This window comes from Scomber scombrus, chromosome 2 (assembly GCF_963691925.1).
Source record: "Scomber scombrus chromosome 2, fScoSco1.1, whole genome shotgun sequence".
NCBI lineage: Eukaryota > Metazoa > Chordata > Actinopteri > Scombriformes > Scombridae > Scomber > Scomber scombrus.
This window is the reverse complement of record NC_084971.1, coordinates 17,949,033-17,975,825: the sequence shown is the minus strand read 5'-3', so window position 1 is coordinate 17,975,825 and position 26,793 is coordinate 17,949,033. Positions and strand designations below refer to the sequence as shown.

At 40.3% G+C, this 26,793-nt stretch overlaps 3 protein-coding genes across 3 annotated transcripts in view; all 3 read right to left on the bottom strand.

The window, feature by feature from the left end:
• The window catches only part of LOC133986011 (ankyrin-2-like), a 123,527-nt gene extending 118,445 nt beyond the window's left edge, over positions 1-5,082 (bottom strand). Inside the window, exon 1 of the mRNA XM_062425781.1 lies at positions 4,812-5,082. Within this exon, the coding sequence (XP_062281765.1) occupies positions 4,812-4,940 (129 nt within the window). The 5' untranslated portion in view covers positions 4,941-5,082. The remainder of the gene's footprint in view (positions 1-4,811) is intronic.
• Positions 5,083-6,856: 1,774 nt separating this feature from the next.
• Positions 6,857-12,286, bottom strand: LOC133993259 (histone PARylation factor 1). Its single transcript, XM_062432158.1, has 8 exons — positions 12,230-12,286; positions 11,351-11,534; positions 10,363-10,549; positions 10,120-10,218; positions 8,958-9,111; positions 7,852-7,939; positions 7,555-7,727; positions 6,857-7,179 (listed from the first exon to the last, which is right to left on the bottom strand). Exons 1-8 carry the CDS (start codon positions 12,266-12,268, stop codon positions 7,045-7,047), a joined length of 1,059 nt encoding a protein of 352 aa, XP_062288142.1. The 5' UTR covers positions 12,269-12,286; the 3' UTR covers positions 6,857-7,044.
• A 2,056-nt stretch (positions 12,287-14,342) lies between these two features.
• On the bottom strand, positions 14,343-24,285 carry LOC133986003 (cGMP-specific 3',5'-cyclic phosphodiesterase-like). The gene is made up of 21 exons (XM_062425769.1): positions 24,008-24,285; positions 23,106-23,778; positions 22,247-22,330; positions 21,938-22,018; positions 21,579-21,668; positions 21,113-21,250; positions 20,936-21,003; positions 20,621-20,769; positions 20,078-20,253; positions 19,934-19,984; positions 19,313-19,459; positions 18,934-19,062; positions 17,789-17,883; positions 17,524-17,611; positions 16,957-17,057; positions 16,788-16,865; positions 16,617-16,680; positions 16,439-16,513; positions 15,825-15,908; positions 15,570-15,689; positions 14,343-14,555 (listed from the first exon to the last, which is right to left on the bottom strand). Exons 1-21 carry the CDS (start codon positions 24,283-24,285, stop codon positions 14,343-14,345), a joined length of 2,982 nt encoding a protein of 993 aa, XP_062281753.1.
• Between the last annotated feature and the right edge of the window lie 2,508 nt (positions 24,286-26,793).

Sequence of the window (26,793 nt, the reverse complement as noted above, 5' to 3'; positions counted from 1 at the left end):
TTCAAAATCCAGCTCCAAGACAAGCCACTTACCCGGCGTGGGATCTTATCTATGGTTAGTTCCATTTATGACCCGCTTGGAATGCTGGCTCCGGTCATCCTTCCTGCTAAACAGATCTTGCAGGATCTCTGCTGCTTGAAGCTTGGATCGGATGAGATAATTCCCGAAAGTCTCCATCAAAAATGGTCTACCTGGTTGAGAAACTTGAGCCTGCTGGAAGACTACAAGGTTAGGAGATGCCTCAAACCTGATGGTTTAGGACAACTTGACTCAGCACAGCTTCATCATTTTGCTGATGCGAGTGAGAGTGGCTATGGCACCGTCTCCTACTTGAGGATGTCAAATAAGTATCAGCAAGTTCACTGTGCTTTTCTTATTGGCAAAGCTAGAGTGGCTCCTCTAAAGCTTATAACTATTCCAAGAATGGAGCTCACAGCAGCTACTGTAGCAGTAAGAATGGATCGGATGTTACAAGAAGAGCTTGAAGTCCCTCTTGTGCCATCAGTCTTCTGGACCGACAGCACATCGGTGCTAAAATACATAAGGAATGAGACTTCTAGATTTAACACCTTTGTCGCCAATCGAGTCGCAACTATTAGATCTGCTTCCAATGTTTCTCAGTGGAAGTATGTGAACAGCAGCCTGAATTCTGCTGACTGTGCTTCACGAGGTGTTTCTGTACCCAGCTTCTTAAAGTCTATGACCTGGATTTCTGGCCCAGAGTTTCTTCAGCAACCCGAATCTGAATGGCCTAAGACACCAGATTCAGAGTTAACCCTCACTCCTGAGGATCCAGAGGTTAAGGTGCTTGTATCAAACGTTGCTGTTGTGGAAGAGAGCGGAAACACCGTCAATAGGATGCTCTCATGGTATTCTGACTGGCACCGCCTTAAAAGAGCTGTGGCCTGGATTCTTCGTGTCAAAGCTACACTAAAATTGGCAATTACAAAGAAAAAGGATTTACCTGGGAATAAAAAGGACAAACAGGACAAACAGGACAAACAAGCTCTCTCTGTGCAAGATCTGCATGAAGCTGAAGTTGCAATCATTCAGTTCTGCCAGGAAACAAGCTTTTCAGATGAGATGACCGCTTTAAAGAAAGGAAACGCAGTGAAAACAAGCAGCCATATCCATAAGCTGTCACCAATTCTGCAGGATGGACTGATAAGAGTCGGTGGTAGATTAAGCAAGTCTGCTATGCCATCAGAATCCAAACACCCTGTCATCTTGCCAAAAATCAACCATGTGACAAAACTCATTATCAGACACATCCATGAGAATATTGGACATAGTGGCAGAAGTCATACTCTATCACGTTTGAGACAAAAATTCTGGATACCAGGAGCTATCTCAGCCATACGAAAAATCATCTCCAAATGCGTCCTCTGCAAGAAGATGAGTGCTGTGAAAGGTGAGCAATTCATGGCTGACTTACCTAAGGAAAGGGTCACTCCAGATGAACCACCTTTTACCAACGTGGGTGTAGACTTCTTTGGTCCATTCAACATAAAGCGTGGAAGGTCTACTGTCAAGCGATATGGAGTTGTATTCACATGTCTCAATATCAGGGCAGTTCACATAGAGATTGCACATACTCTCAATACTGATTCCTGCATAAATGCAATCAGGAGATTTGTCTCCAGAAGAGGCCCTGTCAAAGTCATGAGGTCGGATAATGGGACCAACCTCGTCAGAGCAGAACGTGAACTGCGGGAAGCTGTTCAAACTCTGGACAACTCTCAGATTCAAACTGCTGCTCTTAATAAAGGCATCTCTTAGCTGTTTAACCCACCTGCAGGATCACACCATGGAGGAGTCTGGGAGAGACAAATCCGTACTATAAGACGAATTCTCAGCACTCTCCTACACCAGCAAACGTTGGATGACGAAGGACTTGCCACCTTACTCTGTGAGGTAGAAGCTATCATTAACGATAGACCAATCACTAAAGCATCCAACGACCCCATGGATTTGGAACCCTTGACACCAAACCATCTCCTACTTCTCAAAACAAAACCCTCCATACCGCCTGGAGTTTTCAGTCCAGATGATTCCTACGGCAGGAGGAGATGGCGTCAAGTTCAGTACATGGCAGATATGTTCTGGAAGAGATGGGTAAAAGAATATTTGCCTGAACTTCAACAAAGACACAAATGGACAAGGGAAACGCAAAACTTTAACAAAGGAGACATCGTCCTAATCATTGACGATACAGCCCCAAGAAGCTCTTGGCTTATGGGCCAAGTCACAGAAACCTTACCGGATTCCAAGGGATTTGTAAGACAAGTGCAAGTTCGGACCAAGACCAGCACCTTCTGCAGGCCTATCACCAAACTTGTTCTTATCCTGGAGGCTCCATAGAGAGTCTGAAATACACACACACACGCCCCCACAGCCCCCCCATGATTCATTTACACACACATGCACACATCCTTGGACTTTTTGCTCGTACATACTCAATGTACATCGTCTTCAAGGATCTACTGACTTCATAATGGACTTTTGAAAAAAGAAAAAAGAAAAAAAAATGTATGAAACTGTACTGATTGTAAAAAAGAAAAGGACTTTGGCTCCTCCGTTTTGTTTTAGATAATTGACATTTGTTCCTACATGCCAATTAGGGGCCGGAATGTTGGAGCCAAATGCTTGATTTATGTTTCGATGAATATTTGATTTTTTCTGGTCTACTAAGTATGTTTATAGTTCTTGAGGAGTATATGTGAAAAAAAAATCCTTTTGAGAATTCAGAGTGAGTTGTGTCAAGTTGATAAATTGCCTTTAGTGACGTAACTAGAGTAACACACCTTAATCTCCAATCCATCCGTTGGCAGTCAAGCTGTGTTTTGCCTAATTTAGGGTGCCAGGTTTTGACAATGAAAAATAATGGATAGGGAAAGTATGGCTCTGCTGCATTGATTTTGATACTTGAACTCTCCATTGTGAGTTCAACATGTGCAATGATAAATGGGTGGAGTGCTCATTTAACACATTTGTTGATTCACATAAGAAAAACTGTTTTGTACCTCAATGTTGAATCAAAATCTGCTTGTTGTGTTACATCTCTGAAAACTATTTAGCCTACTTGAACATTTAGGGGCAAGTGTAAAATATTATATGTCTTCTGTGATTTGGGTGTATTGATTTTAACAGGTGCCAGCACACACCCCATGTTTTCACTAAAATGATTGCCATGGATAATAAATAAAGCAAAAGTAAAGTAAGACAACAAAAACGGTAATTTCAAGTAAAAGTACAACTATGACTCCATATCAAAGGCTGCTGAAGATCATATCACAGGATTACAAATTAGGAGCTTGTCCAAATTCAGTTGATGTAATAGGCCGGTAAGTACTTACAAGATAAGCTCTTATGAGGTAATATCTGCATGTATATACATCCAGATCTCTGTAAAAGGTACAGTATAAAAGATTACGTTAACAGTTGTGCTCAGATTAGTTTAGTGTGACCTTTTAGCCTCCAAAGAAGTATTTAGACGTCAATGAAATAAGAAACCGTATACAGGAAATTTAAGGAGAACTCTCCTTTGTACTTTCATTTTAAGATGTTACAGTTAGTAACTGGTTACACATTTGCTCATTTCCTTTCTCTGTGTTAGAAGACACGCCAACAAATAGATGTAACTATTTGTTTTCCTTGTGCATAATGTGCTCACTTAATCATCAGCACACAAACACACCTGTTTGAGCTGTGCCGATTTTATATTTCAAGGCTGGTTACTAAAAACTCTTGAATGCATTGTATAGTATATGAGCTCAGTGGCCCCACCCAAAAAAGGATAGTGTCTATGGTGTGCATATGTGTGTGTGTGTGTGTGTGTGTGTGTAGCACTACAGTCCATTACAGAAATAACATTAGCCTGAGAGAGTGCACTGAGACAGGAAACAACCACCATTTACCATCTACTGGCTCACTTTCACAGAATACACAACCACACACATACATCACACAGTCAAATAAAGATGGCAAAATTTGACTTTAAGTTTCTTGTTTATATCGTATGAAAACAGACACATGGATATAAGCCCAGCCCAACAGTGGCCTGAGAGAACACTTATTGGACACACACACACACACACACACACACACACACACACACACACACACACACACACACACACACACACACACACACACACACACACACACACCAAGCAATGCATTATGGTGAAACAGAACCAAAGGCAAGTAGACTAGTGAGTGTTTGTCACAAACTAAGAGGTATGAAACAACCAGTATGTGGCACAGACCACCAATACAAAATCTCAACTGTTCAAGTACTCAAACTACAAAGTTAATGCAATAGGTCATGTTTTGGGTAGAAGGGCAAATGGGACAACTCATCAGAGGACAGATTCAGGGATGCTCAGCCTCTGATGGTTCATCCACACAGTAAACCTACAGACGTGCATCAGAAGTTGCAAACATGCCTCACTGCAGCCTGCAATAGTAACAAGTCGAGTCCATGCAGGCCTGGTGATGTTTATTTAGACGGCCATAACAACCACTGGCACAATTGGCCTATTTGGGTGTTATCACACACACCTCTGAAGCACACCTTTATTATCATAACAGATTTTCTCTGCGGGGAAGGTTGACTCAAATTAGTTGCCTATCCGAAACCATTTTATGAAACATCTGTATGGATCCAACAGATCACCAGCGACAATGAGCTGGGGCACGGCAACGCCTTTGACTGGTCTCCCTGAGAGCGCAGCATCAGCAGCGGCAGCTCTTTTACACGGTTGACTGGGCCAGTCAATGCAGAGAGCAGGCTGCGGACAGACACCCACCTGCCGTATACGGTTCTGGTGCAGCGGCGATGGTCCACCCTCGGGGGACGTGTTGCTCGAAGAGGCCATTTTCAAGTCACGGTCGGAGCTGCCGCCCCTGGAGAGACTTCCTTCGGGGCTACTTGACATTCTGTCTCGGGCTGACTGCTGCAGGAGGCGACGCTGTCAGTGAGGGTCCTTTTGCCGGTGCAAGGTGGATTTCTGTGTGGGCCTCAGAATCCACTCGGCTCGGCGGGGCCCGGGATCATTCTGCGGCGTCAGAGGGAGTCTGTGTTCAAACTGACAGAAGCGACACGACTGTAATTCTTCCAGGCTGTCAAGCCACAACGAGCACTCCCTGCGTTCAGAGATGCTCCTGGTGTGCTGCGTGTTTGTGTGTGAATATGTGCGCGCGCCTCAGATGCGCTTCCACGAAACTCCGCAGGATCAATGCTGCCTTCACGGACAGCCGGAAACTCTGCAAACGAATGTCGATTGTGAACCAACCTGGCCTACTGTATATTTCTGACACCCCAGTCTTTGAAATACCGCCTAAGGGGAGGGAGAAGCAATAGCGAACAAGACGTACGCAATGTTGTGATTGGTTGATAAGCTAATGTGACTAATTAGGAAATGGCATACCTGGTTATCATCACTCTTAATCCGCGTTAAATCATACTGTTTCCCATCACAAGTAATTATACACTGTTACAACAGCGTTAATCGTATTTTTTTACACAGCAAAACTTCTATAGTGCTGCTCGACCTGGTTTAAAATATATATATCTATTCGTAAACATTTGTCACCAGATTATTCATAAAGGCACTTGAATGTACCAGCAGGCAGTCGCTCCTGTTTTGCTTATGTTGCCCGCACCCATATATCCATGCCTCCACCCTTCAGTTTCTGCAGCAGTAGTAGCTTAAGAGGGAAAAGTGTGTGCTGTGTCATATAATTAGTGTAAGATTGTTTATTTATAAAATGCATATGAATTAATCTTTACTTTCTTCCAATGATTTGTGTAAGGAGCCCAGTGTGACCAAATCAATAAGCAAAAATGCTCTGAAATGTCACCTTAGAAAAATGAAACAGAAAACAGTCAACTTTGGACACTGTATTTCATTTCAGTCTTGAGTTATTATCCTACTCGACTGAAGAAATTTGCTGAGGATAGACATACATTTGAATGGTTAGCACAGCTATATTAGATGCACTTTATCATACCAGTGTTTTGATAGTCAACAGAAACTTTGCAAGCACGACTGGATTACCAACAGGACAAAGCCCTGGGTTTACTGTTTGTCAGTTGCTTTTTATAATTTGATTACTTGCCAATTTAAATCACCTTAGTATAACATCTGTTGGCTCTGGCTTTGTCTTGCAGAGGATCTGTACATCAAGTTGTCACACTGGGTTCATTTTTCTTTATATTACTCACATTGAGCCTTTTTCATAAATAAAGTTGTTTCATCAACACACAGAATACCTGAAGCCAGGCAGTATTCAGTATATAAGAGCTGTTTGGTTTCCGGTCACTGTTTTCCTTTTTCATATTACATATTATATTACCAGTAACCAGGTAAAAGGAAAGACAAAATCCACTACAGTTCTTGTAACTAAAGCCACAGGCCTAATGCTTTTCTTTGTAAAGCTTTTATCCAATCAATGTAAATTACTGCTTGAGACTGCTGAGTTTTATTTTATTTTTTCTGTGGGGGGGGGGCATAATGACTCAACCGGTATGGCAGGCATATGTCTTTAGCAAAAACATATCTAGAGATGCTCATTTCTTTTTCTGGATGCAGTACTGCCCTCTGTTTCAACTGCATGGTATCACACTCAAACCACAATACTGTGCTACAAGCTGTGTTTTATAAGATTACATATCACACCAGTCTCTGAACCAATTGTGAAAAACATTCTCCCTTAATGATATAAATCTGAAAATTAAATCTAAGAACACATTGACTGTTGGGTAATGTAAATTTAAACTCATTAGATTAATAATCCCCTCATATAATCTTAGATACAATAATTATATATAAAAAAAGAAGACATGTTAAAAATATAAAAATATTTTATTAGACATCTACATGTACCTTATACAAACAAGAATAATTGAAATGGTTCCAATCAATGACAGCAGCACCAAAAACCACCAAGAAACATTAACAATGACAAACAACAGAGGACAATGACACATGGTGGGGAAAGCTTGTAAGAGCTAGAACTCAAGTGTACTTCAGAACCTTTTTAATGTGCAGAGAGTTGGTCCAGGTTGTCGTGGTTGCGGCTGCAGAGGTGGGCCTCCATAACTTCTCCAAACAAATTCCTTTTCAGCAAGTTGTAGGCCATGGGTAAAAGTTGCTTGATGACCTTGTGGAAGTACTGGAGGAGACAGGAGACCAAAGATTAATAATCTATTTCCATCCACTACAATTGTTGTGATTTTGCAACATAAAGGCTTTCATATGTCCTAAAGCAGCAGTTCCCAACCACATGACATCTGCCACAACACATTGAGGTAGCACTGTGTAGAAATTAAGACCAATCTGAGATGATGATGATGATGATGATGATGATAATAATAATAATAATAATAATAATAATAATAATAATAAGAAAAAGTATAAGTCACTGGAACATGCATTTACATGCAGGGAGGTGAAGACACCTTTAACACCTGCAGTTTATATATTCAAGAGACTAGTCAGGAAGCAGGCAGACAGCAGATGTAATAAAATAAACCATTTTGAATCTCACATGGGATCCGAAACAGAAGAGGTCTATTCCTAGCTCATAACCCATGCCGTAGTCACATTCATCATTGGCAAACTGAACAAATGTGATCATCTCCTGGAGAGGTCCAAAGGCTTTGACACGCTCTTCATCATTCCGTGCTTCAGCAATGGCCTTGCAGATCTTCTTCAGACCAGCTGGACACAGAGGGAGAAAAGCATGTCATTTCCTCATTGAGTAAATAGATTAATCAGAAGGAAGGAAACAAATCAGAAAAATACCTTCAAGAATGTAAATGTTAAATACATTATATATGCTCACCGTCTGTTTCTGGCAGTTCTCTGTATCCCACATCGTTCTTGTCTACAGGCACAACGATGCCAGCACCATGGAATGTCTTTGTGACCACCTATGGTGTTACGAGAATTCTCATTACCTGTTGTCAACTTGAACCAACATTTCTGTCTGTTTCTTTAAAAAACATTTCTTTTTGCCAGATGACCACTTTAAAATAAAAATCTCCTATTTTGTCAAATTATACTTCAAGTTGCAGCTTTACATTGCATGAGGGCTCTGATTACATAAATGAGAGGGAAATAAAGGAAGGACAGGGGGGTGGGATCCGTGGTGTAGCCACCAGTGCATACAAAATAGTGATAGGTTTAGTCACTGCCCCAATGCCAAAGATGTTCCTTTACGTATACATATACATAAATACAACAGTATTGAATTATATTGGTTCATTTGCAATGGAATGTAGTCTGGCGGTCCTGGGCATAACAGCAGCTCCATTTGAGTTAGAGATTAGGAGAATCTATAATGAGTGAGGTCCTTAAATAGGGCTGGGTTTGAAAAAAACATTCCTTTTCCCATGGATATGTGAAGTTTTAACCCTGTTACTCTTGTGTGGCCAGCCTTTGGTTCTTCCTGCAATGAGATCTGGCCATGTGAGATCTTGTTGAACTTCAGTTTAATCAAAAACATGGCGGGAGCTGCTCCACTGAAGGCACCACCAAGCCTGGTTGCATTTCAGACTTAAAAACTGAAGACAGAGAAGAGCTGGACAAAAGCAAAGCCGTATGTAAGATTTGAAAAATGGAGGTGAAATATTGTGTCAATACTGTTGACTGCTGTTATGTGTTGGTCATGTTGAATAAAAAGTACATTATTGTGTCTGCTTGGGACCAATTCGTAATATAAAGATTCATGTTTTTGATAATGCACCAGGTTAGATCGTTACTTGTACAATTTACAACATTATTTCTCTGATAATCTCTTTCATATCCAGTCAAAATAGGTAATGTAACTGAAATATCCCTAACTGAACCAATATTTAATTAAATCGAATCTGGGGAATCAGTGTCGATACCCAGCCCTATCCTCAAACCTTATAGATAATTACATTTTTGTTAGTTTGTGCGAGCTACCTTCTTGTCCCTCTGTTTCATGCCTTTGGTCTTCTGCTCTAGAGATAAACTCAGAGTCTCTGCTCTGTCTCTCAGCTTTGCGTCCAAGCTTTCGAAAGCTTCTCTCCCTGCTTTCAGGTTGCCTCTCTCTTTCCTCTTACGCAGCAGAAACAGGCTGTTGAAGACAGACAGAAAAAAGGTCTTAATCAAGTTCTCATCTACCTCCATACATGAAGACCAAGGAACATACACAGTAAGTTATATGACCATAATATGAACAGTATGTATTTTATCCAGATTTTGCACTATGAGCACCCCTTGGTGTTTATCTTACAGCAATTTCATGTCACTCTCGGGTCTGAATAAGTGCCTGGGTTTTTATCACCCAAGTGACTCACAACAGCAATATTACTAGGCCAAATCTAGTAACATCTGTAAAACTTTAAACATGGCACTAGTCTGAACTGAATGCCATGAGGGTAACGATAGAGCAGCAGCTGCAGCACAGGGTAAAATATGGACAGAAAAAGATGAAAGAGACAATTGTGACTATGACACGATTTTAAGTTGCTGAGGAAATTCTACTCATGTCACATCAGTCTACAAAACCTATTTTTGGCCTCACGGTGCAACCGGGGCAAAAGAGGTTAACAAAACCGTCATACAAAAATAATTAGACCAGCCCTCTATGCACAGCACATTAAATGAATATCAAGCATAAAGCAATACATATCATCAAGTGTGCTAATACAAATGAAACGATGGTCATAACTTAATATCCTGTTCAATGCTTGTGTACTATCAGATATAAAGGAGACAGCAGATACAAAGTCCATGTTTGAAACAGGCTGTAGGTTTTAACATAGTAATCATACTTCAGTATGTGATTGATGACAGACATACTTATCCACTTGCGGCTACTGGTGGCAAATGAAAAGTCAAGTGACATATTAGGTTCGGACCTATGCCCAATGTACTCAACCAGTTGTATTTTAATCGTGTGCTATGAAATTTGAACATAACTCCCAATGCCAGGTGGCTGGTGTGCCCTGCCTCCTATTGATCACCTTACACTTGGAGACAGAGATATTCTATGGTAGACATTCAACCATCTTTCTGAGCCCTTTTGTAACTGCTACTCCAGTATAAAGAATGTGGCAAATATGTGCAGATCAGTACTCACTGGACAGCAGCGAACACGTTGTCCCCCATCTGTGTTATAGTGCAGCCCTTCTTGGCTTCATTTTCCCCAACAAATGAGGGGAGGGAGTCTGGAGTATCTCTGGTGGGGTTGAGAAAAAATACAATTCATTAAAAATAAACCAGAACAACCCACACTGGTGTATTCACAGTTATCGTTATTCACAGTTAGTACTCTCGCACTGTAGCTGGTAAAGTAAGTGTTAAAAAAAGTGTGTGGCTGTACCTGAAGTAGCCAATATGGTGTCGGCTGTCCTCACTCCCCATAAGTATGGTCTGAAACTCTGGTGGGTCATAAAAATACCTCCAGTGAAGATGGAAGTTCGGCTGGGGATTCTTTGAGTTTTTGTGAGCTCCAGCCAGAATGTCAAAAGGACCAACAAGCCGCAAACCCAGTGTGTCTTTCAGCGCATCTATAAAAAATTAAGATTCATAAGAAAGATGTTGATACAGAAATCAAATTAAATACTGACACTAAGTTATAATGGTCCTTAATTTTTCCTATGTGTATTGTCTTTACAATTAGAAGTATTAACAGAAATAGACTGAATCAAAATAATTTTAAACACACCTCATAAATTCTACAAACACTGCTTTTTAGTCATGCTAGCAGCATGAATCTAGGGATGGTGACCTTTCACTTTTAGGGTGAGAAGTCTGGACAACTATGGGTTATGTACTCATACAATGACAATAAAAGATAGTTAATCTAATCATTATGTCAGATTTCCAATGCACTTGCTAATGCTACGGTTGGAAAATCTGCTATGGAGGTCACCATGAGCTAAGTCTGCACAACTTTGAATTTGCATGCGACTAGGGTTGAAAACATTTGTCATTACTAACCAATTAGTCGATTGACAGAAATTGAACAAATTGCTATTTAAGTAATGCAAGACATTTTCTGGTTACTTCATTGGTAATGCCAAGCTTTTCTGCTTTCCTGTTCTAAATTTAATACATTTGGACTATCTGACTGTTGGTCACACAAAACGGACAAGTTTAGATTATATATTGTATGGTATGTTTTAGAAGAATGGTATTGCATATTCCAGCCAAGACTTTTAATTTGCTAAGCAGCAGTGAAGCAAGTGTCTCTTTCCGGTTGTTTTTTTTGTATGTTTGCACACAGAATAATTGTTTTAATGTCACATGCACTGTCTGTCCCATCAGCATTGTAGTAGCAAGATATGTTGTTAGTGTAAAGAGTATACCATGGGGGTTGTCAGGACAAAGCTCCTTGCAGAAATCCCAGAAATGGTACAGATCTTCTGGCATCTGAAGCTTGTACAACTGCAGCATCTCATCACGTTGCTTTGAATCCACCGCTGACAGTGGAATGGCTTTGGGATCATCCGTCCGAGGTTTCTTCACCTCCCCATTGCCTGTACCAGACTCCTGAAAAAATGTATTGTGAGAGAAACAACTGTTTTAACTAGCCCTATATATTGAACTGTATTGCAATATATTGAAAGGTGTTTCTGATATGTTCCACCACATTTCTGTCAATGAGGGAAGATTAAATATCAATTTCAAAAACAACACAAACAGCTTCTGCTAACATAAGCTTCCACAGGTTAGGCTCTATTGCATAGTTGCTGTAATACACAACATTGATTTTAGCTATTATAAACTGGCTAGTACAGATGTGTTCAGGGTAAATGAATCGAGGAATCCCAGGAGGAATCATACTTATACAAGAAACTAAATATTTGTGAGCAGTAGTGTGAAATATTTGCTATCTAATGTTAGCAATCAAAACCCAAGGCACCCGTTTCATTGCACCGGACTTTACGAAGGAAAGAGTAAGATGTGACGCAGCGTTGCTGGTATCAACATTAAAACGTAAAACGTAACGTCAATTAGCAGTTTGTATGTATGAGCCGCACTGACCAAGCGGCTCTGCGGGAACAGTCAGCGATACTGCTGCCATGTTGTCCATCAGCGGGCCAAACACTTCACCAACAGCGTTTACCGGGAGATTATTTGTCGCCATTAAAACCACACACAACACAGCTCGTTGGCTGGTGAAATCGTTTTTTCAATAAACATGTATGCAAGTCAATAGAGGTGGTCAAAGCGGTGTAAATTACCTGAATGGGTTTGGATTTTCTTTTTGCGCGCCCTGTCATCTTCTTCCTCTTGTTTCGCCGTCGGTCTCTTCTTCTGTAGATCTGAATCAGCAGGAACTGCGCCGCGTTGAAGTGCAACTCCGCCTCTAATGGCCAGAATACTAACTGCAGATCCCGAACCAAGTGTAACAATAGATTGTATATAAGAAAGAGTGTAACCAGTGTGTCACTGAGTTTTCATATTAAAGCTGATTCATAAATCATGAATGAATGAATGCATACATAAATTGCATTTGTATTTAATATTTTATCATTATGTATTTTTAACCTTAATAGGGATATAGCTTTTGCAGTAACACAATCACATTCACACATTCACATATTCACACCAGGAAGCTGCCCACAGCAGCTCTGAGCAGCTGAGCACTGAGCAGCTCCACAGGAGCAGTTGAGGTTAAGGGCCTTGCTTAAGTGCGCCTCAGTAGTGGTAATGACGGAGGGACAAGCGCTGCTGTTTCACTTTCTCCGACCAGAATTATCCTGATGGTCCAGGAATTTAACCAACAACCTTCCAGTCACAAGCTTGTTTCTTTAACATTTAAATTGGTTATTTTGGTTATGCGGCGCCATCTGGCGGTCAAATCATAACTCACAGTCTGATTTATGAAGATATCTAAAACAAGAGGGTTTGTCTACAGAAATCAATGACAAAACTATCAGTGTGCGAAAGATAAATGCAGAGATGTGTATGCCTATGTGAGAAAGAGAGAGAGGTTTATAAGTTATTCCTCTGTAGTAGTTTGTGGCTTACAGAAAGTTAATTTGTCCTAATTAGACCTGACATAAAACCAGAAGAGACACACTTTAGAAAGAGAAGATAAATGCAATGTTTCAACCAGGCTAAATCAGTGAGATATGGATTAAAACTTAGTTAAGACTGAAGCAAATATTCCTTCAGTTCATCCTGCAGACCAGTGACCCTGACCCCTCAACATACAAAATTATGTGTCACAGTACAAATGTGATGCACTCTTTTATCTCAGTAGATCTCCCTCAATCAGATGTTTAAAATGAGCATAGGGGAACAATTCAATATTTCTTTCCCTCTGTCTCAGACTCGTTAAATTCTCCCGTCACCTGTGGTTCACCTGACCAGATATATCATCAAATAATCCACATAATCATATACATGACATTTAAGGTGCTACATTTGACATTAAAAAAAACAAAACATTTCAATACACGTTGGACATCAGAGGTACTATTGTATTTCAAACATGTGCCACTGAAACAGCCCTGCTCTATTTCTTTAAATTTCCTTCAGTGACATCCACAATAACTTGACGCCTGCATTAAATCATGGCGTTGTGAAGTCTCCTGCCAGTTGCTGTCGCCTCCTGGCCTTTCATCCTGATCCAGCTCTTTGCCCAGTCCAGTACACATATGACATATCATCCATATCATAACAGATCTATGAATTGTTAAATTACTGTTAGCTTAAGAAAGAATGAGCTCTACTGTATGACATGCATGAGAAATGAGCAATATTTACAGCTAATAACAGCGAAAATTCATGCTTGCTTTCATATCTCTATTTTTTTAAGCATGCAGTAAAGTATTATTGTTCTGGATTGTTTCAATAATAATAAACCTTCATTTGCATGAAGCAAGCATATGTATCCTGTCCCATGTTGATAAGAGTATTAAAAACTTAAAAAATATCCCTTTAAAATACATTTAGAACATATACAAAATGTGGGGCCCCTCTGATGGCGGGTCAGGGTTGCTAATTGATCAGTGGTACAAAAGTGGAAGAAAACCACAGTTTGAGAGGCCAAACTCCTGCTTAGGCAGCCCAAAGAGCACCCCACGAAGGTCGGCCACAAGTCTGGTGAGTTGTCGGGGCCGCTCTCAGGAGGCCTTGATTTCTGAAAACTGGGTTTCTGAAATTGTGACCATGGTCACAATTTTCCTCCTAAAGTGAGACCAAAATCGCTTTCTTGCCAAAGGGTTTTGGTATCCCTCACTGCAGGGGTAAAACACTTAGACATTTTTCAGCTTGTGCTTGGTGGTTCTGGTACACTATCACGTATTTCGTGCACCTGGTATACTGTCATGTGGTTCTGGTACACTATCATGCATTTTCGGGCCCCTGGTATAATGTCATGTGGTTCTGGTACACTATCATGTATTTCGCACCCCTGGTAACCCCTTTGGAAGCCTGAGCTCTTGAAAACTGGGTCTCTGAAATTGTGCAGACGGTAGCTTGGGGTGACCAAAAGTGCTTGATGCCAAAGGGTTTGTCATCGCCACTGCAGTAAACTACACTGTGTAAACTAGACTGGCCCTATAGGGTGACACAAGTACAAACACCTTTCAGACTCACATGGTACAGTATAATGTGCATGGTCACACTGAACAGCCACTGATTGCATTGATGTGTACAACAACAAAAAGCTCCACAGATAAGGTTTGCAAAAACAATATTGTAGGGCATTATATGACAATGTCCTGAAAATACATACTGTAATATGTGTGGTGAACAACAGTTCCCTTGACTTTTAAGTTTTAGAATCTGGACGTGATCAAATTATTATCCACATTTTTGCAGATCTTTTCGCTAAACCTGCAATTTTGACCAAATTATGAACATATTCATAGCATTAGCACAATGTCAAAAATCGCCCACAAAGCTGTTGGCCTCTGGCAATGCTTCATAGGTTGGCCTCTGACTACTGATCAAATTAATTATGCAAAAGAAACACATCTGTAGAACTCAATGTAAATCTGTGAGAGTGCATCAAAGGTTGGACAAAAAGTCACTAACATAAAACAGAGTTACATAAAACACCATATGACATTGCAAACGTTTAGATATGGATACACATACACATTTTCAAATCTCAGTGTGCATTTGCACATATGGATATACATTCATAGAATTCAGTGCAGCACAGAGAAAAATGCAGATCCATGGATATGAACAAATTCATTTTCCAGGCTTCTGCAGCTTCGGTCCTTAAAAAAGGAAGAAAGAAAGATCAATATATCTATGATTTGTTGTTATGAGTCTTGATATTACTTACAGGGTATACACTGGACTGGATGCTAAGGGATATACATAAACGCTGTATTGTGTTTATTAGTCACAATTACTGTATGTGGCATTGACACATTTGGGAGTCAAAGTTCAAATGCATGAACACTAAGTCCAGATTTAGTCAAGACGTGTCCATTAGATGATGCTGTAGGCAGGTCAAATTCCTTTTTGTTTCTAAAACTAGGTGATAATCATCCGTCCAGTTCTCTATTCCTCTGTCTGATTATCTTCCAAATTGTTTTGGTGTGTTTCCGTGGTTACACTACAACGATTTTCAATGGTTTCCTTCTCTGCTTCCTCAGCCATATGCAGCCAGTTTTCTCTGTTTTTCTTACAGCCACTCAGCATTGGAGAGCAGGTGTCAAACAGTTTTGATACAGCCTGAGGGAGACAGAGAGTGTGAAGATTGGAGTGATAAAAAAAGTGAAAATCACAGCTGAGAACAAACATTACCAACATTCACAGAGACACATACATGTACCATTATCCACATCCACCCACATAGCAATAACGCACCTTGTAGAGTGGATAGCAGATGTCATCAATGTATTCAACTTGCATGTACGGCAGTCGTGTGCTGTTTTCTCTGTTCATGATGTCCTTGTGAAAAGAAAGTTTAAACCTTTTGTAAGAATATGACTGTTTCATAGAACCTAGCTCACTTTTCCAACATGTTCAAAAAATATAGTTGAATTAGCGCTAAAACATTTTGATCCTATCAACTAGATTCCTGAATGCTTATTTTAACATTTAAATTCAAGTTATTTTGCTTAAATAGGCTTAACCAGTGACATCTGAGGCCTTTAGTGTAAGAACTAAGTGTCAGAGCTATTAAAATAATGTCAGAGAAGAACAAAATAAAATTAAAAGGCTCATGAATGAATGAATGAACATGTATTTGTGGGTTCTCAAAGTGCAGCCTGAGAGACAATTGTGGCCCATGAAAACACATTTTTGTCATCTGCTTAAAGACAACATGGAGAAAATATATTAAAAAAAGATATCGCCCATGATGCCACCATGACCAAGGGCAATATGGGCAATACATAAGACATTCTCCTAGAAGACACGCCAGTCTGTGTCTGAATAGTGAACAGTCTTGGGCATCATGATGTTAAGGCAAAACTTACAATTGGCTTGATTTTAAACTCCTTTTTTTCTTTGTCCCCTTGTGCAAAAAACTCCATGGCAACCAGGTTGGCAAGCTGTTTTGGAGGAAGAGTGAGGTTAAGATTGTGATGTACTCATAATGACTGAGCCATACAGTGTGAAGTGTTTGTTCAATGTCAACTTGTGTGTGAGGCCTACCCTTTTCTGTTCAGGCCAAGGCTTTGTGATAGCGGAGAGGTCACTGGCTGTCATCAACATTGACCTGAGGGGTAAATAAATATCCTCAAGGACTGCTTCATGTCCCCATGTCCTGCCCCATCAAAGACATCAGTATCATATCTCTCTGATTATAAATCATTTAATTCTCACCTCAGCAGATCTCTTTGTTTGTCACTCTTCCAGCTCACTTTACTTTTCTTACTTAGAGAAAAGAAATCTTTTCTTCTCCTAGAAAAAAATAGTTGTCAGAGTTAAACAAGACTTACAGTATACAATGCTAGAGTTCTATAGCAAGTTTGACATTTATGTTTTAACATACACCATGTAGACGGCCAAGTCTGTGGCCAGGATTGCCCTTTTGATCATCTGTAGTACAGTTTTGCGGTCCTCCGGAGAGAGGCCGCTGAGAATCTGACTCCCCTGACAAAGGACAAGAGAGAGAGAGAGGGGTGGGGGTGGGGGAGAGAGAGAGAGAGAGAGAGAGAGAGAGAGAGAGAGAGAGAGAGAGAGAGAGAGAGAGTGAGAATGTTAAGATAGGAAAATATTTTGTAATATAACTATTGAAGTTTTAAATTTTGTCTAGTAGGCACAGATATTCCGAGTATACTCTATTGCTATTAAACTAATAAAATAAATACCAAAAAAAAAAACTGAACTGATAACAGTAAGACACAAAGAAAGATGGCAAGATCCAAAAGTGTGATGACTGGAAAGTGGACTGAAAAATGTTACGGTTTACAAGTGATTTCATTCTAAGAAAAACAGACAGCACCTATAACATATGTGCATACTGATACTTGTATACTGTATCTATACAGCTTATAGATCGATTAAAATATGCGAGTCAAGTGAGAATGAATGAAAAGATGAATGAATGAAGGCTTACAGTGTTGTTGAGGATAAACAGGCACAAGTTGTAGTGATGGTTCTCAAGAGATGAATGGCCATAGAGCTGAGCTAAAGGCTGCTGACTCCTGAGAGAGGGAGAGAGAGATAAAAAGAGAGAGAGAGAGAGATTGCTGAAAAAACAGTTCAGTGACTATCATTTGAAAGAATAACCACTATAATAAAGAATAAACACAAATTACATAGCCATCCATTACTTAATTGAGTAGTAAATGTAAAGAGTGGACTAAACAAGTAATGTTTACCTTTTTATGTATGAGTTACTGACACCTCTGTGGTCGAGATCATGATTCAGAGTGGCTATCATCAATGCAAAGATCTCTAGACGGGAAAAAATGACCTGTAATACACAGAGAGAGATGGACAGAGAGAGATATGGACAGAAAGAGGGAGACAGAAAGGTTATTACCCCCACTCTCACAGCTAAGACCTGTTTAATTTTTCCACGTTCTGCACATTTTCACAATGAAATAAATTCAGGAAAGAATACGCACTTAATTCCATAGTTAAATCCAAGAGTAGAATGTAGTGCACATGGAGATAATTTAGTAAATTGTTGTTTGAAAATGTTTAAATGCTGCTGGATGCACAGGTGTGCAGTATTTTGAACTGGCTGCAGTTTCTCCAACAGAGTTGGTATTTATATATTTACATGCTGCTGAAGATCAATGTGCTTGCCAGGGTTTAGTTTGAATATCCTTGAACATATTGGACCATCAAATGTTTGTAGCCAAATAATGCAAAGAGTTGGCCCAACTCACTAATGAGGCTTACGGACTCTATGTCCACGAGCACCTGCAAATCAAACAAATGTCCTACACAAGTGTAATGCCTGTTTATTGCAATTCCATCAACTACTGTAACCCACTAAAAGATCCAGTGGGGAAGCATGATGAAAAATCAAACATGATGAATTAATCATCTAAATACAGAGTGGCTGAAAGAAGTGAGTGACAGAGGTCACTTGAGTAGAGATTAAGTCTGGTGAGTGATCCCATGGAAAGCAGTTAAGAGGTTTTGAGAAGGTCCACAACTAATCCTCTTTCAAATAATTACGAGTGTTCTGTACCGGAGGAATCCTGCAGTCCTTGAATGACTCCACCACAAACTTTAAAATAGCTCAAACTTCACAAGAATCTCAAATTTATTTGTGTTAGCCTCATTTTCAGTTTGCTAATAAGCTCATAAAAGTTTTATGATTTATCACTTAATCCAACCTCTTTCTTTCATGAATGTAATTTTGTAAATAAAAAATGTAATGCAAATGTCTATGATGCAAAATATTTCAAAGGAATATTCTGAAACATTCCAGTTCGGTACCATCAAAAGAGTTTTCTTTTTAAGTATTATACATTCAAGCAAAAATACACAAACACTTGCATGCACGAACCTGGAGCTCATCAGAGCCCATGAGCATGGCAAACATGCTTTGAGCAGTACTCAGTGCATGGCTCCAGTTGTGATAAGGCACATTGTTTCTGTAACCACGTCTCACAGTGAGGACCCACTGGCAAAGACTCTGCAGGAGAGCAAGATCAGAAGAGTGATAAGTTCTTTAGGATCAGTCAAGATGATCTGAATTAATTATGTATTTATTATTTTTATTTTCAACTGCAATTTCCATTAAAAAAAAAACTATCTTATCTTCTGTTACATTTGATAAATCTAAAATAACCAAATATAAACTACTCTAAACCAAACAACGCCCCATTTTTCAGCAACACATTTTTAAAAATGCCATGAAGTCTGGTCATTAGAAGGTTAGTAACCTTGTAGTCAATCTTGAAATCCTGCACCAGATTGAGATCCAGGAACATACGAACAGTGGCCTGTGTGGTGAGGTCCTCTGGTAGACCAAAGTCAGAGAAATGAAAGTCTAGAATATGCAGCGACTCTGCAGAGGGAATGGAGACCTCCTGAAAACATTGAAACAGAACATCCAATCACCCACAAGCACAAGTACAACAGCAAACACACCATTTCTTTTTCTACCTATCGCCAACACAGTACATGTGCAGTGAAAACATCTAGGTCAACATGAGTGATGACCTTTGCAGTGATAGCAGCTAATCAAGAGCCTAAAATTAGCAAAGCATTAGCAGTGTGTTAGCATTAAAGACAGTTAATCTGACCTGTAGAAAGAAACCAGGAGTCATTATGGGACTACTGACAGGATGACAAAAAATAGCTAGTGTTATCTTAGAGGAAATTAAAAATGGTGATTGTGGAGCATGTAGCATGAAGTATAAAAGAAAATGACAAAAACTATTTGTTTTCAAATGTTTGTCCTCTTTCTACAACAAATTATTCACATGTATGATATCATACTGATGAAGTATGAAGAGGTGAAAAGTTCATAGAGAGCGTGGTCATCTCTACTTAAGAGTCACCTGCAATGCCTGGATTTCCTCTTCTGCTGCAGTGATGTGGTAGGCAAGAACCTTGAGGGAGAAGAGTGAATGTCTGAATAGGTTCATCTGACTCCAAGCTAAAGATTTGAGTGGAAAACCAAAAGTGTATAATAGTTCACCAACCTCTTGTGTGACTTCTATACTGGCTCTCCGCTCCTCTGTGATCTGGACAGCTTGAACATACTGCAGAGCCAGGCCACAGTACACTGCCAGGTCCTCTAGCAGGCGCTCATCATATCTGTTAAAAGCCTCCATCTCATCTGAGTCTCTGCTCAGTTTGTTCATCAGCTGGCACACAGCTAAAATAACATACAGTAACAGTTGAACAGTATGAAAAAGATGTTTTGAGATGAGTCGTAACTTTAGGAGATACAGAATGGAGTTGGATAGAAGAACTAAGACCAGTTGGGGGTGGATATATCAAAGATATTGTCTGCCTGCATCTCTTCTGTATAGAGCTTGTGATCTAGTTTACAAGGGTTAAATTAAAACCTTATCTACAGTCACACTACCATTCAATAGCTGAGCCAGACAGCATCAATTCTTCTTATTCATACTGTCAAAAAACAAACGACTGTAGTGTAGAATTTATATTAATTTGTAATGTAAAATTATGTGTACAGCTGAGACTGGTGAATAATAATTGTTATCAAGAGAGTGACTTACCAATAACATCTTCAGATCTCTCATTCCTGACAGGGCAGCAGATTAGACTCTTAATGGATCCCTCAGAACTCTCTGACATGTTAAGTGTTTCCATACCCACCAGGGTTTGAAGGGCATATGATGGGTCAACATCACTGATGTCACGTTCCCTGAAAAATTATATAGATGTATATTACGTCTAGTGTCATATTGAAGCATATTGTACCAAACAACCACACATAAAAAACTATCATTAGAAAAAGTCTGTCAACATAGCTATCAATCGAGTAATGATCATTCATGTGTTTTATCAGTCTAGCTTTGAGCAGTCAGAACCTTCTGTAGATTTGGCAGGTTGATCCGAGCTCCTCACACTCCAAGTGGATTACTTGGGAAAAAGAAATCTGAAATAAAACCACCAGAAAAACAAAACATATATTCTGTTGAGATAAACGCGATGCATCTTATTATAAACAAGACAACAACAACAGGAAATCCAACAGGATAGCACACCTTGTTGTCCTTATTAGGTATGAAGATGGTACAGTACTGCGCATGTGTGAAGGGCATGATGGTGGCAGCCATCTTACTCAGCAGAACTTCAAAGGAGTGGTGCTCTTTTGATAAAACTTGAGCCATCTTTATCAAGGCCTGACACACACACACACACACACACACACACACACACACACACACACACACACACACACACACACACACACACACACACACACACACACACACACACACACACACACAGATACAATTATATTAATATCAACAACTTAAAAGATCCATCAGTATGACAACAATGTATAGACAAAATACAGTGCAGTATACCAAAACAGGTTCTAACCGGATAGGTTAAACAGGATATAACCACATTTCGCAGTGCAAAAGCTTATCTCACACAATTGAATATGCAGCCTGATACTGACAAAAAGACAGCAAGTTTGATAAGGCTCTCTGATGGTGTTACCTGACTGCGTTTGGCCTCCTGTCTTGAGCTTTCATACAGCTGGATGTTGTCCAGGACCATCCCCAATACATCCATGTGATTGGAAAGCACCTGGCCAATCAGAGCCAAAAGTCAAATTCATGGCTAGGAGGCAGCTATTAGTCATTTGTTGTTAAAAAGCATTATTCATTTTGATTTAAATAAAGTATATGGGGTTTACTTTTAAAACCAAACATACTGTGCATTGTATTATGTTTGTAAACTGGCTACAACAACTACATAATATGGGTATGCGTTCTGCCAATAGTCAAGAACTCTAACATTTGATGCACAATAATAATTATTCAAATATAACAGACCCAAACCTCGCTAACCCTCACCTTTTCATCCATGTTGGTAAAAACAGAAACTGATCCATTGCTGCTACCTCTCTTGTTGATCATTACCACTACACCTACCACCTGTCCACACACACACACACACACACACACACACACACACACACACACACACACACACACACACACACACACACACACACACACACACAGACACACACACAAAAAACACTTATTATTATAATCTCTGACACAATATACTACATCTGACTCCAAACTCTGTCTATATGTTTACAAGATTAAGTCAGAAGCATGTAGAAACACAAATACATATCTTCAAATAAATGTTACCTCTCCTCCATGGTTCTTGATGGGCACACACAGAACACTCCTAATCTTTAATGATTGATCATCTTCGAGGTCAAACCTGGGGTCCTGAGGGGGTAAACAAATTGACATTGCACATAAAATGTGTCAATGAGATGTTTATATTCAACTTTTATTCATGAGCTATTTGCTGAATATTCTTCATGTTAAGTTTGTTTCTACTTTGCTCACAGGATGGTGCGTAATACATTACATTAGGTGATTTGGGCGCAACAGATAGTAACATCTACAGATAGTAACATCTACCAAAATCTCCTCTGTGGCCAGGAATACACACATTTCTCTGTAACCTTTATGTCACACAGGAATGGCACACCCACAGCTATGCTGACTGGGGATTGCCTGGTATAGGACTGTGCAAAAGGTTGGCACTGATTCCTAATCGCATTCATGGTGAGGAAAAGGAGGTGGAGGTGTGGGCACCACCTATAAGCTCTTTAGTGAGCTGTGCCCATCTTCTTGTGTGAGTGTGTGTGCATGAGCGGGTGTGTGCAAGGACAGGGCACGCGGTAGTGTAGTACAGAGCACCACCGTCTCAATAATCAGAGGTTAATCGGTGGAAGAGAGCTCTAAAAGGATTAAAAGCAGGTGCGTCATCTGGAATCCCTTACACAGCCCCACTCTCCATGAAATAGCTGTGTCATCATCTAAAAACAGGTTGTTAGGAAATGGGTGACTATAACTGTACAGCCAACATTCTTCATTGAAAATACCCCTGCCTGCTCCATAAAATGAACCATGTAAAAACATGACTGCTGCATGTTGAGTAGATCTCACTACAAATTACAGGCCCATGACAGCTACAATTAAGGTGTCAGATTACCTCAGATACATCTCTCAAGTTCATTGGTGACCCTGAAGCCAGTACACATCCCATGATACCCTTCATCAGCTCCATATGTGCATGGCTACAGAGGCCCTCACTGAAGTCCCCCAATGATGTTGGGTCAGTCACTTCCTCCAAGGTGCTCCTTTCACTACCGTCTTTCTTTACCAGGGAAAGGGAGCCGCCCTCAGCTGCCAGCAGCTCCCCAGCATGCAGGACAGCCCCCTGGCAGAGCTCTGCCACAGAACCCATCCAGCTGAGGCCTCCTCTTAGGAGCTCCATCATCCATGGGCATCCCTCACCATAGCCACAGGCTACAGTCTTTGTAGCAGTGGGACACAGAAGAGGAGAGAAAGGTGCGTCATGGGAGCATGGACAAATAGGAGAAAAGGGACTAAAAGGGGACAAAGAGCAGCGGGAAGAGCGAGGAGAGTAGGGGGTGTGACCCCCCAGTGGATCTGGACTGATGCGATCCATCCCCTCAGGAGCATTCAAATTGGAGGTAAGGGGTCTGAGCTTGTCTGTTATGGATGAGGTGCTCAGGTGTGAGCTGGTTATTGGAGAGGAAGCTCTGCGACCATGAGTCGTCCTGAACAGTTCTGAGTGGTCAGAGCTGCTCCTTGGAACCCTGGGCAGACGTGGAGACATATCTGCCTGTGGACCACTGGCCCTTAAATCAGAGTCGAGAGAGATTTGACATGATTGATTTGCTGTGATTTGCAAATTAATTTTCCAATAATATTTCCATTTCACATCATAGTTTTATTAGTATATGGTTATTGATATTATAGCCTACTATTAAGTGCAATATTAACATCATGAGTAATTTTTTCACATTAAGGGAATCTCATCTAGTTTCAGCTGTCATTTAAAAACAAAAGTACAGTTAAATATCTTACCCTGAAGCTCTCCGTAAAAAATACGACCTCGTATAATCAGAGTGGTCATCCAGCCATGCCACTTGCTCGCTTGTCATGCCGTCTCCAAACCTCGAGCGACGCGTCTTGCAGCGGGGGCTCCACAGCGGGGAGAAGAACCAACCCATGCCCTCTACCATCGGCGGCGCAGTCACCGTTTCACTGCTGAAAGACTCCACTGTCCCTGCAGAGGGAGATGCCTCGGGAATCGCACTGCCCGGCTCCATGGACTCCACCACTTCGCAGTGGAGGCAGGGCATCCCCTCGCGCAAGTAAAGCGAAAAAAGGTCAGCTAAACTCAGTTTTTATGGCTGATGAGATATCTAGGAGAACAACCTGCCATGGGGACAAGTAGACTACCTTGACTTCCGAGAGACAAGAAGAGTGGAAGCCCGTGGGAAGATTGAGTCCAGGTAATCCCCTGACAGATCTGAGAAAATCCATTACAGAATTAATGGCTCGGTTCCAACCTTTCTCCATGACATTAATTCCTCAGCCACACTAATTTCGCTAAGCACCAGGTTAAGAAAGTTTGAATTCAGTTGATATATTCATTAGCTGTGGTGGAAGACGTTTTCAGTCCTACCTTACCTGGTTAATAGTACGATTAGGCTACAGGCTACAGCAATATAAAATACCACACATTACAAGTAACATTCCTGGATGAAAAATTCATACTGAAGTAAAAGTATACAAAAGTAGTGGTTTGGTCATATTATCATTATAAGACATCATTAGATTATTAATACGGACGCATTCGTTTTTAAGCAGCATGTAACTGTCGTGGTTGATGGAGGTGGAGTCTGATTCAATATAGGCCAACAGTTGGCCCCCAGTTGGGATTGGGCCAGATAAATCTGAGGGGTGACATGATAAATGAATAACAAAGTTCTGATACACAAATCTGTTTTCAGGATTTGGACTCTTTTTGGACAAGTGAAATGTGACCCTACATACACATTGCATTTTGTAGGACATCAAAAGCCAACCAATGGTTTCATCTTTAAGAATGTGTTGTATTTTAAAAAGATTAAATATTATCCATTGTGTTAAATCGTCACCTGAAAATAATTTAAAGCTGTCAAATAAATGTAGTGGAGTAGAAAGTACAATATTTCCCTCTGAAATGTAGCGGAGTGGAAATATAAAGTAGGATAAAATGGAAATCCTCCAGTAAAGTACAATTACCTCATATTTGTACTTAAGGACAATACTTATAAATGTACTTACATTGTACTGTTGTACTATTGCACTACTACTTATTACTTTCCACCACTGTTCATAGATAATATCATTATTCAATTATTCCATGGTAATACACACAGATTTTTCAGTGGGGTGACTTTTCAGTCACATACCATGAATAATCTGCACAAAAAGTACTTAAAAGAATTTGCAGGATTATACTTGAGTAAATAAAATAATTGTCTACCAAAGCTAACGTTTGTTTTTTTGGGGGGGATTTACTAATCAAACTGTTTTTTTCCCATCAATTTTCATTGTATTAGCATTTCTGGGTTACTTCAGTGCTATGTAGCCTATCCTTAAAAAACAAGACACTTGTCATTTTAAAATTTGGTATTATATAATGTGTACTCCAAAAACCTGTAGCAATGAAAAACATCTGAAGAGACCTCTATGTGTTTATAGTTAGTATACATTTATTTTAGTTTATTGTATATACAGTAGTGATTTAAAATGTGTGCCAAAATATGCTTGCATACAAATAGGATATGGTAGTATGGAAGGGTACATTTGGGATAATACAGAACTTTTGAAAGAGAGGTAAGTCTTATCTAATTTTGAAGAGAAATTCAGTAGATAGTATAGATATTGTACATAGGGCACTGGACATGTAATCTGTGTAAGAAAGATTTAGGAACAGAGTTCACAAAGGGTTCATGGTCAGGGATCTGTGTAAGAAAGATTTACGCATGGAGGTCACAAAGGGTTTATGGTAAGGTCAATATTTTTAGTTGAGGCATGCTCAACAGCGCTGTTAAGGAAAAGGCTTATCAAAGGTCATGTGACATTTATGTAACACTGTAGAGTGTGCAGAGGAATCCCTGCAGCTGTAACCACAAACCAATCAGTAAATTGGTGTGTGAGCATTTGATTCTTTAAACCCCAACATTTAAATGCAGGACCTTAACAGTGTCAAACTACACACCACTCAGTGTTAAACTGCTCCCTCTGCTGGCCTCTTACACCTCATCACCTGCATTGGGTGGATCTGCCAGTGACAGCTGCATTGTGATTGGCCGCTCCAGGAGGAGGCTGCCATGACACAGTGGATGCTGCACAGAATCAGTTCCACAGCATCAGCAGGCAGCGGACCTCCATCCTCCTCATTATCCCTCTCTCTTTCTCTTTTTTCTCCTCCTCTGCCTCTCCTCCTCTCACCACCACCCTTGCTATCTCTTCTTTATCCTTTCTCCTCTTCCTCCGAAAGATACCAGGCCTGCTTGAGCACACTGCAGCAGAGGACATACATACACCAGCAGGAATAGCAGCAACAGCAGCAGCAGCAGCAGGCGGACTGGTAGGTGTGCTGAGGCTTTTTTCCCTCCCTCCTGCAGCACAGGCAAGACATCGCGTTCTCCTCTGCTCTCCGTCAAGGACTATCTGAGAAATATATATGTGTGTGTGTGTGTCTGTGTGTGTGTGTGCATGTATGCGTGTGTGTGTGTGTGTGTCTGTGTGTGTGTGTGTGTGTGTGTGTGTGTGTGTGTGTGTGTGTGTGTGTGTGCAGGGATCTGGAAAGTAGG